Below are 17604 nucleotides of genomic sequence, written 5' to 3'. Positions count from 1 at the left end.
GCTTTAAGAAAAATGGTAAACACCTCATAAGGCCAGACTGACTGTTTGATTATTACGAAGGCTGTTTTAATTATAGATATTAAATGTTATAACCAGGGCTGTCAATTTAATGCGTTAATTCAGTGCGATTCATTTTATTAAAAATAATGTGTTAAAAAAATGTACGCAATTAATCGCAATGACCCCGGATTGTGATAAGGAAGATTCCTGAGAAATGCAAGCTTGTAGTACCACCTGTTTACTCCAGAGGGCAGTAAGTGAAATTTCAGCTGTGTGGTAATGCACAGTTTATACAGTGAAGAAAACAGCCATCCAGCAGAGCAACACAAACATGCGTTACGTTCTTGCGTTCAAAACATTTGATGGAGCGCAAATTCAAACTAAGGGATCTCAAGATGTGTTCTAAGTATTAAACTATATTTAACTTGACACAGTTAAATATAATTTGTAAATGCGATTAATCGCGATTAATTGGGGACATCATGTAATTCATTTGATTAACATTTTTCATCGATTGACAGCCCTAGTTATAACTAATGTTTTTTCCATAAAAAAATAATTTGTTTTTTTAGAAGCCTAATTACATTGACCTACACAATGATTAGCCATCCATGGTCAAACCTACGGTAATTCTAATAAATAAAATGTTTTAAATCATGGACAAGCTATCAGTTTTTCTCCTGTATAACATCTGTTCTAGTCTAATGCTCTTGTAGGGGGGAAATATGGTTTTGTTTGCCTTGAGATACTCCAAGAGATTATTTGAATCAACATTTGAAACATTAAAAACTCACTTATATGACTTCATCAAACAATTAATATATATATAAATATGGAGCATTGTAGAGCACTGATCAGCCACAGCATTAAAACCACTGACAGGTAAAGTGAATAACATTGATTATCTCATTACAGTGGCACCTGTCAAGGAGTGGGATATATTAGGCAGGGATATATTGTGTTGAAAGCAGGACATATGGGCAAGCGTAAGGATCTGAGTGACTTTGACAAGGGCCAAATTGTGATGGCTAGACGACTGTGTCAGAGCATCCCCAAACCGTCAGGTCTTGTGGGGTGTTCCCGGTATGCAGTGGTTAGTAGCTACCAAAAGTGGTCCAAGGAAGGACAACCGGTGAACCAGCGACAGGGTCATGGGCGCCCAAGGCTCACTGATGCTCGTGGGGAGCAAAGGCTAGCCCATCTGGTCTGATCCCACAGAAGAGATACTGTAGCACAGATTGCTGATAAACTTAATGCTGGCCATGATAGAAAGATGTCAGAACACATAGTGCATCACAGCTTGCTGCGTATTGGGCTGCGTAGAGTGCCAATGCTGACCCCTGTCCACCACAGAAAGCACCTATAATGGGCACATGAGCATCAGAAATGGACCTTGGAGCAATGGAAGAAGGTAGCCTGGTCTGATGAATTGTGTTTTCTTTTAGATCGTGTGGATAGCGGGGTGCATGTGCATCATTTACCTGGGGAAGAGATGGCAGCAGGATGCACCATGGGAAGAAGGCAGGCTGGCGGAGACAGTGTGATGCTCTGGGCAATGTTCTGCTGGGAAACCTTGGGTTCTGTCATTCATGTGGATGTTACTTTGACACGTACCACCTACCTAAAGATTGTTGCAGACCACGTACACCCCTTCATGGTAACGGTATTCACTGATGACAGTGGCTTTTTTCAGCAAGATAATGCGCCCTGCCACACTGCAAAAATTGTTCAGGAATGGTTTGAGGAACATGAGAAAGAGTTCAAGGTGCGTCTATGGGATGTGCTAGACCAACTCTGATCCATGGGGCTCCACCTCACAACTTACAGGACTTAAAAGATCTGCTGCTAACACCTTGGCATCAGATATCACAGGACACCTTCAGAGGTCTTGTGGTGTCCATGTGTTAATTTTTTTGCAGCATGAGGGGGACCTACATGATATTAAGCAGGTGGTTTTAATATTGTGGCTGATTGTGTATATATATATATATATATATTGCACAGATATTTCTATTAAATGAATTAAGTTAATTTAATTAACTTTTAAACTGAAGTTTCATGTCAGAGGGTCCAAAACTCCTACGGCGCCCCGATAATTGTTGTGGAGTATTGTAAGTATGTGTCAGAGAATGTGTTGTGTCATGTAGAGAATGAGAAATTTGTTGCACATCCAAAAACTCTTCACAAAAATATTTTGTCAAGCTACATTATCTGAGGACCTAATAAGTAAGTTGATATTTACATTGATATTTAAGTTGATTATATGATAGTTAATATAGTAAAAGTTGGTCTGTAACTTTGCCAGCGTTTGTGTGTGTGTGTGAGAGAGAGAGAGAGAGAGAGAGAGAGAGAGAGAGACAGAGAGAGAGAGCGAGAGAACACTGGCTGTGGTATATGTTGTGTGAGAGAAATTGTTTTGTGAGAGAGAGACAAAGATAGATTTGACATTGCTAAAGTAAATGTGTGTGTGTGTGTGTGTGTGTGTGTGTGTTGAGATCAATGAAGAGTACTGTAGTGTGAAGTGTGTGTGTGGATAATGAAGAATCAATCGCTCTTTGTCTGTCTGTCTGCTGTAGCTGTACATTAAAAGGACAATGATCATCCATCAACACAAACTCTCACCACTCAATCAATATATATACATACGTCTGTCTGTGTGTGTGCTTATGTTTATTGGCAGCAGTTTGTATATCTTTGGGAGGTGAGGAAAGTGAGAGAGTGTGTTCTTACCCTGCGTCCTGAGCCTCGTGTGCCCTGATGACCGACAGTAAGTTGTTGGTCTGTAAAAACTCACACACTGCAGGATAGCTGTGCAAAATGATAAGAAAACACACAATGAGGTATGATGGTAAATGGTCTGCACTTATATAGCCCTTTTAAACTTAGAGGTTACCAAAGCACTTAACACTGTGTCCCAATCACCCATTCACACACACACACACACACACCAATGGCTGCCTTACAAGATGCTAGCCTGCCATTGGGAGCAACTTGGGGTTCAGCATCTTGCCCAAGGACACTTCGGCATGTGGAGTCATGTGGTCCGGGACCCACTCTACCATGTGAGACTTAGACACTCCACAATATGATAAACAATATTCAGTCACCTGTACTTTGAGGGTAAACCAACGGCCTTGACTCACTTGTGACCTCAGCGAGATAAGATAAGAAAAAAGATGTCTTCCACAGCTTTTAAAACAAACACATTTTCTGTACAGTAATCATGCAACTTAAATAATAAAATATACTATATATATATATTTAAGTTGCATTCAAAATTCACTAAATTCTGAGGCCCCCTTGGCATGAATGGGTATGATGTTTCTGACAATATTTATAGTGCTTTATTGATAAATGGGTTCACTTAATATGTTTTTTGAGTTTTTGAACAGGTAAATTCATTTTTAAGGGGCTGATTTAAAGCGTTATTGCCAAGTCAACACAGAATCTGTGCCGCAGATTTACAAAGAACTGGAATGTATATCATTCTAAAAATGTCTAAATATCCCTTGCCTGTTTGTTTATAAAATATCTGGTTGTGTTTCAGCTACCAATAACATTTTAGTAATCTCCATTTAAAGGAATAGTTCACCCAAAAAATAAACATTCTGTAATAATTTACTCACCATCATGCTGATCCAAATCCATTTGACTTTCTTTCCCACGTGGAACACAAATGCAGATGTTAGGCAGAATGTCTCCGTTTACTTTCATCACATCTTTTATCCATATTATGAAAGGTTTGGAACAACATAAAATGTGCAAATGATGACAAAATTAAAATGTTTGGGTGAACTGTCCCTTTAAAAAAATTATCATGTTTAAATTCATCCCACATAATTAAAAGATTTTTCCTCAAAATCAGTGCAGAAAAAGGAGGGGTAAAAAAATCTGCAAATTCTCCAAGGATCAGTTTTTTGCTTATTTTGAAGTAGTTTCCGCAGTTAGAACTTGGGATTTAGATTTAAAACAACGTTTCAAACCAACTCCTTTGTTCACTAGATTTGATTTAATATGGCAGCTGGTCTGAGATCTTTGCGAACACTTGGAGAGATGATGGGGTCCTTGAATATATATTTTTGGCCATGTGATTTTTCTCCTGATTGTTACGGTAGCATGTATATAATGTCATCCTACTACATGCCACCAGGGGGCAGCAGTGATGTAAAAGTTTAGGGCTACAACAATATAAACATTATTTTCTGCTCAGAAAATCAGAGGGTTCAAGGCTGCATTCAAATTTGTATCCCCTTCCCTCGCAAATTTCACTCCATCTCATGGACCCGGATGTACGTCACTGCTTACGTTGCGCGAGAATCCACTACTGGTGTAAGACGTGCAATGGGTTTAACTGGAACACCCTTAACACTTGATCACTTGGAGCATGTCGAAGGCTGATGTCAATATGTGGAATTATGGAATTATATTTTTGCACCTGAGAAAACAATGTTTTCAGAGATTGATTTCAGAGGCTTATGTATAAATCTTGTATGTTTAATAAAAAAAAAGGATTAATCAAGGTTTACACAAATGAAAATGTTAACATAACCATGAACACATAGGCTCTAAATAAAATATTATACTAGTATTTTATTCCATATATTCAGTAAGATTGTGAACTTTTCTCTTCTTATCTAGCATGCCAACATAAAACCAGTGGCCTATGTCAAAAAGCAGGATTAAGCACATAGATAAACATTTACATTTACATTTAGCAGACGCTTTTATCCAAAGCGACTTACAGTGCACTTATTACAGGGACAATCCCCCCCGGAGCAACCTGGAGTTAAGTGCCTTGCTCAAGGACACAATGGTGGTGGCTGTGGGGATCGAACCAGCAACCTTCTGATTAACAGTTATGTGCTTTAGCCCACTACACCACCACCACTCCAATGGCTTTCATTGGGGTTCCTCGCTATAGTAACACGCTAATCAGCTAACCTGCTCTGGGGTTATGTTATGTATCAGGTTATGTATAGATTCTGGACCAATCAGATGTGAGCAAAGTGACAGTCACTCCCCCCAGTATATCTCACTCCAATATAAAGGTCACTTCAACAAGACAATTTTAGAAATGTACAAAATAACTATTTATGATCATTATTTATTGCAAGAAATACATTTTTGGCAGTCTTAAAGACACTTAAATTTTTCCCACACTGGCCTTAAAATATTTATGAATAAATAAACCTAAAATAATGACATAATTTCAAGTAAGATATTAATACAATAGCAATAATGATCAAATTGCTTTCAAATCTAAAAAAACGTAATCACTCCACGATATACTGCAGATACATCCGAAAAGTGTGAATGCCACCCAAATATCTTATTATTAGGATTTGCCACTGTTGGGTGTAATGTATTACTTAGTAATGAATTACTGTAATTAAATACATTTTGTATTCGAAAAAGTAAAGAAAGGGATTACTCTTAATTTTCAGTAATTTAATTACAGTTACTTCTGATGTAATTGTGTTAAATACTGTATAGACTATAGAATAATTCTATATAAAACAATAGTGAATTTAAAATCGTTTAATGTTAAAATGTATGTTTTCTAATTTAACGCTGCCCCCTTAAATTCTTTGGCAAGTTCATGAATAATGAATTACATTTTTATATGATATATTTGAAATAATTAAAAGAAAAGTTTCATGTCTATCCTTGTATTTTTCATCTGGTCGAGGCCGATAAGTGTTTAAGAAAGTAATTAGTAATAAGTAATGCAATTACTTTTTAGACAGAGTAATTAGTACAGTAATCCAATTACCCTATAGAAGATATAATCTATGTTTCATCTTGCTGTGTAAATGCTTTATCTTTATCATTTACTAGTGATCCTCTGTGCTGTGTAAATGTATTATATTATTCATGATTTCACAGTCATCATTCGTGCTGTGTAAATGTGATTTGATCATAGTTTTTAAAGTCCTCTTGTGCTGTGTTATAACTGTGTTTCAATTCTTATAATGTATCATAATATTCATAAACATCTTCAGCAGAGAAGTAAATTACACTGACTCTCTCACGATTGGCTGTTCTCTTCATTCATGTGAACACACACATGAACTAATCTTAACCTCGGGATCAAACTCTGAATTGATAGAGAAAGAGGGTAATGAGTGTCTTGATACCACTTAACCCTGATGAAGCCTGATTGGATTTGGTGAGTTTTGTCAGACTAAAACCAATCCTGCAATCCAGAATTTGTTCAGCTTTTTTTGTGATACACATCACAGAACCATTCTTAAACGAAGCCTACAAGGTTAGCATCCAAACGCATAAAGCAGCGGTACACTGGCGAGGAGACAAGAGGATATTCTTTTAGAATGGATGTCTAAGGTGGAGATGATTCAGTGTGCTGAATAAACTGCTTTTGTGAGGAAACAGCTCATCACTTATTGCATTAACAGCCTGTCTGCTAATCTTCAACATGTTTTACACTAAACACTCCTTATGAGATGAAATATCTGTGGAGATGACTACGACAAAACTGCTGTTTTATAAGAGAAGTCAGAGTAGAGAATGAAGCGACACGTTGGACTCATTTACGGCATTAACACAAGCCTACAGAGATGTGTTTATTTACTTTCTCCAGCTCACAAAAAAATGCATCAATACATTAAAATAAGTGTTAATATTAAATAATGATACATTTTGTGCAATAGTGTATATTATCTAATAAAAACCAAAATAAATTCATATATGTCAATTCAATTAAACTTACATTGCAATGATTCATATATTATATATGTAATTATATTATTGTAATGACTATTATGACTGTTGTGTGATATCCAGTGATACTGATATAATATAATATATATTTTTAAATGGATTAAGACTCTCATGACAAAATCTGCAGCAGCAAAACCATGCTCTTTTTCCAGCCCACTGAAACATATTCCACAAACATTACATTCCCAAAATACGTTAACTAACATAACATAGATATATCTTAAAATCTATCACAAGAAAAAGTGCAACGAATACTGTAAAAAAAAAACTGGCCTAAAACTCTGAACACGGTCCTATGATGTCAGCCGTTATATGATTGGCCAGAGAAGACTCATGTGATCCAAGTTGACCATTACACTCTCTACAATGATAAAAGCACTGAGGTTGATATCTCTGAATAGAATATCTCTGATACCACTCTTATGATTTCTGCTGTATAGGCTATAGTATGATTATCATGCCCAATATGCAAATATTTATGCATAGAATACCTTGATTGTCCATTACATTTGGCAAAATGTACAGCAGTATACACTGTACTAAATACCATATGCACAATGCAATGCACTCGCTCAACCTGACCTTCCATTTCCAGTGTTGAATGAACAGGAAGTAATACAGCTAAATATTACAATCACAATTACAGATTTGTATCTGTTTTGGCAGATTTTAATTCTATTTTGGCTCTTTATTTGATCAGACAGCCAAACGTTAATACATTTGAACACAAAACTGAATTGAAAATGCAAAATAACTGTTCTTATTTCCAAGATGATAACTGGTCGCACTTGTAAAAATGAGGTCATGTGACTAGGGTTCCTCAATAGGTGGCCAACAGGCCACATCCGGCCTATGAGAGACAAATGTTTGGCCTGTTTACACCAAATCCTTGACAATTACGTGAAACAAACTTCCAACGAAAGGTCTATACACGAGTACATAAAAATGTATATGAAAAACAATTTCACTCCTGTACAGTAGGTGGCACTGTTGCTGTTCTACAAACATTTATACGCATTTCATATATTTATCTTTGCACATGAATTTATCTATCTACCAAACAGACTCCAGAACCCAACTTCTCTTTTTTATAATGCTTTGATAATAGAACTCAATGTACAGTGATATAAACATGTGGAATGATGTACATTAGTAATAACACTGTACAGAAAGAAATATGATGCATAGCTTAATATTACAAATAATTTATAAGAAAACATTGGCTCACGGACTTTTCTTTATTTAAATTATAGCAATACTTTATATTATCCTTAAGAACAATACCAATATTAATACTAATAGGTCTAATAATTGAATCTGTAATTAGGGAAAGTGCAGGAGATCCTGTTTGGAGATGAGCAGGAACAGTTGTCTCGCATGGAGGACATGGAGATCCAGATTGTTCATTAAAGGTTTTTTTGTTTGTTTGTTTTCAGCAGGCAAAGTTGTGTAATTTTGTGTATCTGTTTACCAAAACATTTTCATAATTGTTTGAATAAATAAAACAGGCTACTAATACTAAAATAACTAAAAACAAATATGAATATTTATGCGTGACTGTTATAATAATAAAAACAATGGCAATAATAATAATAATAATAATAATAATAATAAAAGCAGCAGCACAAAAAATTTGTCATTACATCTTGACTTTGTATTGTTGACAGAATTTGGCCCTTAGTAAAAACTATTTGATTTGGGGAACCCTGCTCTGGACGTCCCGTACTGAAGCGTTCGAAATGCTCAAACATCTCATATTCTTGCGACAAATAGTTGGCAACCCTACATGTGACAACAACGTAGCATACCACATTTCTGAATGTTTATCGTTCATTATGTCTACTGTTTCTGAATACAAAAATTGCCAATAAACAATATACTGCATATTATTCAGGAAGTAATATTTCATTCCGATCATAGCCACTGACTTTCTGTAGATCTCACCAGAGTAACAAGTATTGTTTAAATGAATGGACAGTAAAACAAGGAGGAGGTAGTTATTAACTGAGCACTTAACCAGTCCACAGTAATTGTACTTACGGTTGAACTTAACTTGCACTTACAGTACAAAATAATAAATAAATAAATCCTTCTCTGTCTCTTTCTTCTGCACTAGAGCCTATACTACTCCATCCACCTTGAGAGCTTGGCAGAACAACACTGTAGATGTTGTTGAACATTGCTTACTATGTTCCTCATTTGTATGTTGCTTTGGATAAAAGCGTCTGCTAAATGACTACATGTAAATGTAACCTAAACAGGTGAAAAAAAGAGACCAAAGTTGACAAACACGGCAAGCCATTATTTCCTATAAATGACACACACATCCTGACCTGCAGCTTCATCCATTGTGTTTAGTTTCAATGATTTCTGTAGGTTTCATAAGATGTTAAAACAGAGAGGATTGTGGGTAATGTTCACACCTCAGACTCTCATTCACAGCCTGCTCAATATTTGCTCTCGTTTCAACACATATTAGCTTCATTTCTTTCTAAAAACTCCTCTACTGCGATCACTCACATTTTTCTCAAAATTCTCTTTTCTTTCTCCATTATTCCTTTTCTTGCACCATCATTTCTCTCTCTATCTCTATATCTTCATATCTCAGCGGATCTGGCAGTAGTAGCCAGTTGTCATGGTAACAGCAGAGCACAGATTCCCGTGGGATTGTGGGGATTCTGTATTGTGCTGAGGCTGGTCACTGTTTGGGCTGCTTTACAATTCCAATTAAATTCACACTCTCCATCCTTGATGTACTGGACTTTTATCTACACCCTAGTTTTACTGTACAACCATTCCCAGAGGAACATTTGATTCTTTAGAGGTTGCTCTTTTATATTTTGTAGCTCAGTTACATTTAAGTATCAGCATTGTCTTAGATGTTTATCTTAAATTTTAAAACAAATGAGACATACAATCTGTTGACATACAGTAAGAGAATAGAGCTTTGAAACCAATGTGGATAGCGTAGCTCAGAAAAATGCTGTCATGCGTTTTTTTCCCAGCCTGATCTCATTAAAATTACTTGACTGTAGTTACATTTTTGTAAAATTATATAACACATATCGAGGCAGTTTCGATGTTTCGATGTTAAATGTACACTATGTGGTGCTAAAAGTGAGTTAAATGTTCTCCCAAACAGATGAGGTTTTTAAGGTTAATACTCTATCAAGTTTTAAATCAACAAAACCAACCACCGTACCCTAAACCTTAAATCAAACCGATAGCGTCATAAAAAGCAAATGTGAGAAGAAATAAAACACAATTGCTGAAGCAACAATGTCATTTTGGGCCTGTTTACACCTGGCCACTTCATGCATTTTCCCTGATCAGATAGCTACATGATTATGAAAAGTCCAGGTGTAAATGCTCTCCGAATTGCAATCCGCTTGCTCAAACCACTTCAGGAGGTGGTTTAAGATGCATTCCAGACAAAACTGGTCAAGTCTAAATGCATCTGGCTGTTCAAGTCACATATAGTTGTCAGAAGTTTATATACACTTAGGTTGAAGTCATTAAAACTATTTTATTTTTAACCAATTCACAGATTTCATAATAGCAAACTGTAGTTTTGGCAAGTTGTTTGGGACATCTACTTTGTGCATGACATGAGTAATTTTCAATTACAATTTAAAATTTTCCAAAAATTGTTTACAGACAGATTGTTTCACTTTTAATTGACTATATCATAATTCCAGTGGGTCAGAAGTTTAGATAAGTTAACTCTGCCTTTAAGAAACTTGGAAAATTCCAGAAAATTATGTCAAGCCTTTAGGCAATAATAGGCTAATTGGTGTCAATTGGAGGTGTACCTGTGGATGTATTTTAAGGCCTTCCTTCAAACTTAGTACCTCTTTGCTTGACATCATGGGAAAATCAAAAGAAATCAGGCAAGACCACAGAAAAAAAATTGTGGGCCTCCCCAATTCTTGGGAGCAATTTTAAAATGCCTGAAGATATCACATTCATCTGTACAATGTGTACAATCTGTACAAACAATAGTACGCAAGTATAAACACCATGGGACCACGCAGCCACCATGCTGCTCAGGAAGGAGCAGTATCTCTGTCTCCTAGGGTTGAACATATTTTGGTACAAAAAGTGCAAATCAATCCCTGAACAACTGCAAAGGACCTTGTGAAGACGCTGGAGGAAACAGGTAGACAGGTATCTATATCCACAGTAAAACGAGTCCTATATCAACATAACCATGAGAGCTGCTCAGCAAGGAAGAAGCCACACTTTGGGCTCATGTGTCGACTTGCTCTTCAGGATTTGTATTCCATTCTTTTGCATCGCATTTGCACCGCTCAAATCGTTTGAGATGCCACACAATTTTATTGCATGTGAACAAGCTTGTAAATGTAGTTATATAATGCAAACGTCAAAATGCATCGCCATCGTGCTATAGTAAAAGTGTTTAGATGTCATAAGACAGCATCGTATGGGGAACAGGATGAAAAGTATGTGTTCATTAACTTTTATTCTGCCGTTTTACTCCTGATTTGTGTGAAAGTAAATAAATGTAATTGTTGTTATAGCACCTCTAGTGTTCATTTCACCAGGAAACTGTCGCAATCATTTTGCAAAAATGTAGGTACAGTAACAGGATTCTATGAGACCAGGTTGGGTTAAAGAGATTTCATTAGTTTGTTTTTATTCCTACAGGTTATGTCTCTCCTTTCTGGTGTTAACGTTTGTATAAATCGACAGCGCTTTTCTCCAATCAATTCTCAAAGTGTTCTCCATTAAAATGACATGTGAATGGTTGTGGTTTACCTGTAGAAGTAAGAGCATCCGCGGACAGAGTTGTGGCCGAAGTAATCTTGGCTCTTTTCATTGCCGAAGTCTTCCAGAGGGTCAGACCACAGCAGGTCACACATGGGGCCGAATGCCGGGGGCTCCTTGAACCTATCCAACTGATAGAAAAAGAGAGAGACAAAGTAAATGCAACTTTATTAACACTATTATTTATGTACTTATTTCTTTGTATCCCTTTTAACAGTACAAAGGTCATGGGCTCCATTCCCAGGGAATACAAAGACTGATAAAATGTATATCATGAATGCATTGCGAGTTACTTTGAATTAAAGCCGAATGCACAAATGTACATTTAAAATTAGAATTTTATTCCAATCATTAATTTACTTTTCTTTTTCTTATTTTGCACTGCTTTGAAAATACAAATGTAGAGTTTTTGTATTGAGAGAGAGAGTGAGAGAGAGAGAGAGTGAGAGAGAGTGAGAGAGAGAGAGAGAGAGAGAGAGAGAGAGAAAGTTATCATTTTAAAAAGGGTGTGTTGTGTTTGTGCACAGCCCGTTGTCGTAGAAAATAAAGCACGAGTATAAGGGGAGATTTACATAGGATCAGTGAAACGTCTGTTGTTGGAGCTCAGTCTTAAGTCTAAAACATTCCAAACAGACCAGGACTGCTCGATAAGGACTTCCGGAGGAACATGAAATGGACCTAGTTATGGAAATGGATTTGCCTTCCGAATATTCTTTTATAAAAACAGATAATATTAATTCCCCTAAAGACTTAATGCCTTGAACTTCAGACATGCTACAATAACATTTACACGCACTGCATTTCATGAAGACTTAGAAACACAGATAAGGGCTTTTCATACTTTCCAAACGTCTTTTTAACCCTGTGTTAAAGGTACTTTTAACTCAGTTTTAAGCAGTGTTTAACATTTGGAATTTGAAAGGGTGTTAGCATCAAAGCTGGTTAGTATCAAATCTATATTCGTATTCAGCGTCTCTAGACATCAGTGTTGTGTGCTTTTAAGATGCTCTGTGTCAAGTTAAACTGTTTGAAACTTTGAAAATATTCACAATTTCTGCATTCTGTTGTAATCTGTCTAGTTGTGTTTGATGACAAATGAAGTCTGTGGAAGGTTGTGCTGCCTGCTCATTGATTTGATGAGCCATGTTGCCTGTACAGCTGGCGTGCTGACTGCCCCCTACTGCATCAAGGTGGGACATCAAATTTGAATTGCTAAGATGCTAGGAACATTCCTTATTACCGAATTTATGTACAGGTTGGGGGCATGTATAATTGTGTACTTTTTTTAACACATTGTTTTTCATATTATTAATCAAACTAAATGACACTTAAATCGACAGCCCCAATTAAAAACATCTAAAGGCCGATACCAATATTTTACCACTTACCTTATTTTCTCGTTAGATTACTGTTTTACTTTGTAATTATGCTTTAAATATGTACAAGGAGGTATGAAATTATTTTATTGTTCTAACTATAAATAATTTCCATTGAACATGGATTAGATCTTTTGAGCCAGTGAAAGATAAATACAATAAAGATTTAAGATTTAAAACAAGGTTTGATAAAAAAAAATATGATAACATGACAATTGATGCAGAAAAATGTTTATATGAACTTCTAAATAATTTGTCACTTCTGTTTTTTTTTCTAAACAATTAAAATGTCATAATGCAAAATATGAATTTATGAAACATTACTATTATGCCAATACATTCATTACATTTGGCATGCTTAAACTTTATGGATTTCCTTTATTTTGGTAGATATGTTTTTATATTACAAACAAAAAAAAGCCTATTTAAGATTTTTAGCAAACTTGCATTGAGGTCTCGCTCCAGTGTGGTATGGGACGCCAAATTCTGATGGTTAAAATCAAGTCCTGCCCTACGATTCTTTCATAGTTGAATATTCTTTGTCCCTTAGAAATACATCACATTACAGGAGTCAAATGTAAACATTAAACCTAAACCTAGTGTCATAAAATCAAACGTGAGATGACAAACACAATTGCTGAACCAACCATGTCTTTTTGTGGTGCTTCTTTGAAACTTTTAGCTCACATGTCGACTAGCATGCTCTTCAAGACTGGTACCCATATCAGTTGAGCTACCACGCTATTTGATGATACTCGAACAAACTTGTAAATGTATTTGGTTATGTAATGCAAATGTTCAAATGTATCGCCTTACAAGTCACGTACTATAGTAAAAGTGTTCAGATGTCATAAGACAGCAATTTATGAGCGAAAAGTAAGTGTTTATTAACTGATAATCTGTTGTTTTACTCCAGATTTGTGTGAAAGTGAATAAGAGGCATTGTTGTTGTAGTGCCTCTAGTGTTCATTTCACCAGGAAACGCAATACAGACGATGAGTAACGATAAAAATTGTTTTTGAAAAATGGAAGTATAGTAACCTCATCCTTTGAGACCAGGTTGTTTACAAATTATAATAACTGCAAGTGTTAAAAGCCCTATAAGATCTCCATTGTCTAGTCCAGTTTGTTCCCCTCACCCTCTTGATGTCATCTAACGTGTGGATCTCTGGAGACAGGCCCCCATGAACGCACAAAAACTGCTGATTCATCAGAGCAGCCAAAGGCAGACAGTCAAACGCATCCATGCACACGTCATACACCTGCTCTGAGTATTTGATTTTACCTGAAAAAGAGAGAGACAGATATCACACACCTGTTTGAAGTATTTGGCTTTGTTTAGACGGGCAGCAAAAACCTCTTTTTTTTTTACTATTACTATTATTATTTTTATGTATCTGACTCAAACCTGTTTAGTTTTTTGTAGTCGGAACAGCAAAAAATATACCTGATACAAACAACATCAATATGTTAAATAAAATCAATTAAAATCTCTCACTTCACCTAACCCATAAAAATGAATTTAGCTGTTTTAACCTAATTTGTTAGGTTCATTTAGTGCAATTAAATAACATTTCTGGCTTGAATCAAACCAGTTAATGTTACCACATGAAGCATCATTTTAAGGTTACCAGACAAAACTTTTTTAAAGTGTACATACTCAGAAATGAAGTGAACTTGTTTTGAAGGGCTTGTTATCTCTGTATGAATCAAATTTGTACATTAAGCTCTTGCATTTATTTACACTTTCAGAGTACACAGAGTGAGAGAAATGTGTGTTTGTGTGTGTGAGACATTCTGTGCCGCTCTAAATCTTCCAATCTGTTCAGCCACATCACTGCATCACTCTGCATATCAATCTCTCCCTCAATCTTTCTAACACACACACACACACACACACACACACACACACACACACACACACACACACACACACACACACACACACACACACACACACACACACACACACACACACACACACGTACTCTCTAACTAATGATTGGATCAATCTATATATGTAAAGTTGCTGCCATAGTGGGATATTTGTTTTTCAGACTAAAAAATAGAAGCTAATAATCTATGAAATGGTAATAGCACAGTACAGTAAAGTTAATTAAATTGCAAATGCACCCCCTTCCTACTTTACATCCACTGACATACTCTCAGAGACTTCAATGCCAGTAGCAATGCCAGGGGTTTGGGGTTTGATACTTGATACTTACTTGTTAACTTAACAACATAAAAGCCGTGTTCTGCAACAGAAGCCGACAGTCTTGACAAAATAAAATGTATAGAAGCCTCAGTGAAGTCGAATGATGTCCACACAGCAAACGAACAAGGATCTATGTTTGAAACACATTGGGGGGGGGCTGTAGTTCCATCCACACAACACTGTGATGCTGTTTGTGAATGTTTGTTGGAACTATGGTTTCGGGAAACACCAAATCGTTGAACTGTGTTGGTAACGATGGAACTTGCGAACATAGTTGGCTAAAGGTGCTTTTGGGAAATGCACCCCTGGTAGGTTTTAGCATGTTGCTGTGAGGTTTCTAGGTGGTTGTTTACTGGCTGGAGTCAAGAGTCAAAATGTTACCTACCCCTAAATAACTATGATATTTTGTTCTATATTTGGCTGGAGTCCCTCCTTCAATGTCAAGTATATGGTATTTTTTTCACCTGTTTTCTTCAATAATAATAGTTAACATCACTGAATCAACCTTAATATATTAGGTGTGTATTATGAGCAAAGTATGAGCAATAATAATAGTGATGTCAATAGTGTTTGAGAGCGTGTGTGTGTGTGTGTGTGTGTGTGTGTGTGTGCGTGTGTTCTGTCACTCAGCAGATGGTAAAGGAGGGCATCCACTCCTCCTCACTCCCCTCATCAGGGAAATCACACTCACATGCTCCCTGGGCCCAACATTAACAGGCAAATGAATTTTCTGCTAATCATACTCTCTCTCTATATCTCTTGACATCTCTCTTTCTCTTTCTGACAAGAAACTGCTCTAGAAAAAAGACCATCAGAGGAGATGAGAGAGGCGAGGTTTTCAAGTACTCACATTCTTGTTTGAAAGTGAAATATTCAGTCAGATGTCTACATTCATGGTTTCCCCGCAGTAGAAACAGTGTCTTCGGATAGAGGATTTTCAGTGACCAGAGGTATAGAACACACTGAGGGAGAGAAAGACAAAACAAGAGAGAGATGATTTAATTGACCCAATCAAGACATTTTACCAAAGATAGTTTGAACTGAAAAATAGATGAGATACTTAAATATGAATATGATTATGAGTGTGCTGTCATACATCCAGTATTCATTTCATATATTCACATTTAAAGCTATAAGAGATGTTCAGGTTCCCAATTTGGAATGCCCAGGATCAACCATTTGGAGTCTATCTAACTGATACAGTGTGCACTAGAAAGACAGCCTATGCAGGGTGAAGAAGAACACTCACCTCAATACTGAAGTACCCTCGGTCAACATAGTCTCCCAGAAATAGGTACCTTGTTGTCGCAGGAGACCCACCAACCTCAAATAACTTCATTAGGTCGAAGAATTGCCCGTGGATATCTCCACACACTATAACAATGAAGAAAAACTACTAAAACATCTCTCCATTTTGTCCTATTAGGCATTTGTTTCTTAAATACCAACAATATATCTGTCTCATATATAGATGTGTCTAATTAGTATATCAAAAAAGAAGGAAAAATATGTCTACGTGTCCAAAATAAGATAATACTTTCTATAAATCCTGCATATATAATGCATTATAAAGACATTCATAATACTGCTTCTCATAATACACACTGTAATCCATAATATCTTTTCATTGTAACTCTGGTTATACTACGTGATAACAGTAGGTTTTGCTTCAGGACTGTTTATTTTGGATGTCAAGTGGCAACCAAACACTGTACCCACATTGTTTATTATTAAAAATAAGACCACATTTACATGCACATAAGAAAACAGTTTATTCCTTGTGTTCTGAAACATCATGTAAACAAGAACACTGATTTCCCTACGACATTTAAGGGATTAAGAGGAAGCAGTTTAACAAATCTGGGTTCTCCTCAGAGAATGCGGCTTATGTATTCATGCAAACGCATAAGTGGCATTCTGATGGGTGTTTGAAGAGTGCGTATGTGCATATATATATATATATATATATATATATATATATATATATATATATATATATACATATATACATGGTTGGGGAGTAGCGGAATACATGTAACGGGATTACGTATTTTAATATACAAAATATAAGTAACTGTATTCCACTACAGTTGCAATTTAAATCATTGGTATTTAGAATACAGTTACATTCAAAAAGTATTTTGATTACTGTAGAGATTACTTTGCATTTTATTGTCATTTGTTTCATTTAACCCTCTACCGCACAGTGTGGCCATATGGCAACATTGTCTTTGTGTTCATTTCCTTGCCACTGTCTCTTTAATAAAACATGCTAGATTTTTTGGGGGGGGAAAGAGAAGACTTCAGTTTAGCAAATGATGTGCTTTGGTTAAGTCACATGACATGCAGTACTTTTCTGTGGCATGATTTCTGACAACCTGTGGTCTTTAAATCAAAGTTGCTAAAAGCTGACTAAAACTAAGAATGAAAGACCAACCAATTTAACCTCATCCCAAAAAATTTTAAACATCACGTCAGGTAAGT

General features: G+C 36.1%; 1 protein-coding gene across 2 annotated transcripts in view; it reads right to left on the bottom strand.

Annotated features, from left to right (window-relative positions):
- LOC127660227 (protein phosphatase 3 catalytic subunit alpha-like) overlaps nt 1-17604 on the bottom strand; it is an 86535-nt gene that overhangs the window by 19275 nt on the left and 49656 nt on the right. For both annotated transcript variants that reach the window (XM_052150354.1, XM_052150355.1), the window contains exons 3-7: nt 16370-16494; nt 15971-16082; nt 14045-14190; nt 11521-11660; nt 2731-2808 (exon numbers count right to left, since the gene is read on the bottom strand). In XM_052150354.1, the coding sequence (XP_052006314.1) occupies nt 2731-2808; nt 11521-11660; nt 14045-14190; nt 15971-16082; nt 16370-16494 (601 nt within the window). The remainder of the gene's footprint in view (nt 1-2730; nt 2809-11520; nt 11661-14044; nt 14191-15970; nt 16083-16369; nt 16495-17604) is intronic.

This window comes from Xyrauchen texanus, chromosome 19 (assembly GCF_025860055.1).
Source record: "Xyrauchen texanus isolate HMW12.3.18 chromosome 19, RBS_HiC_50CHRs, whole genome shotgun sequence".
Classification (NCBI taxonomy): Eukaryota; Metazoa; Chordata; class Actinopteri; order Cypriniformes; family Catostomidae; genus Xyrauchen; species Xyrauchen texanus.
This window is presented reverse-complemented; position numbering and strand designations above follow the sequence as displayed.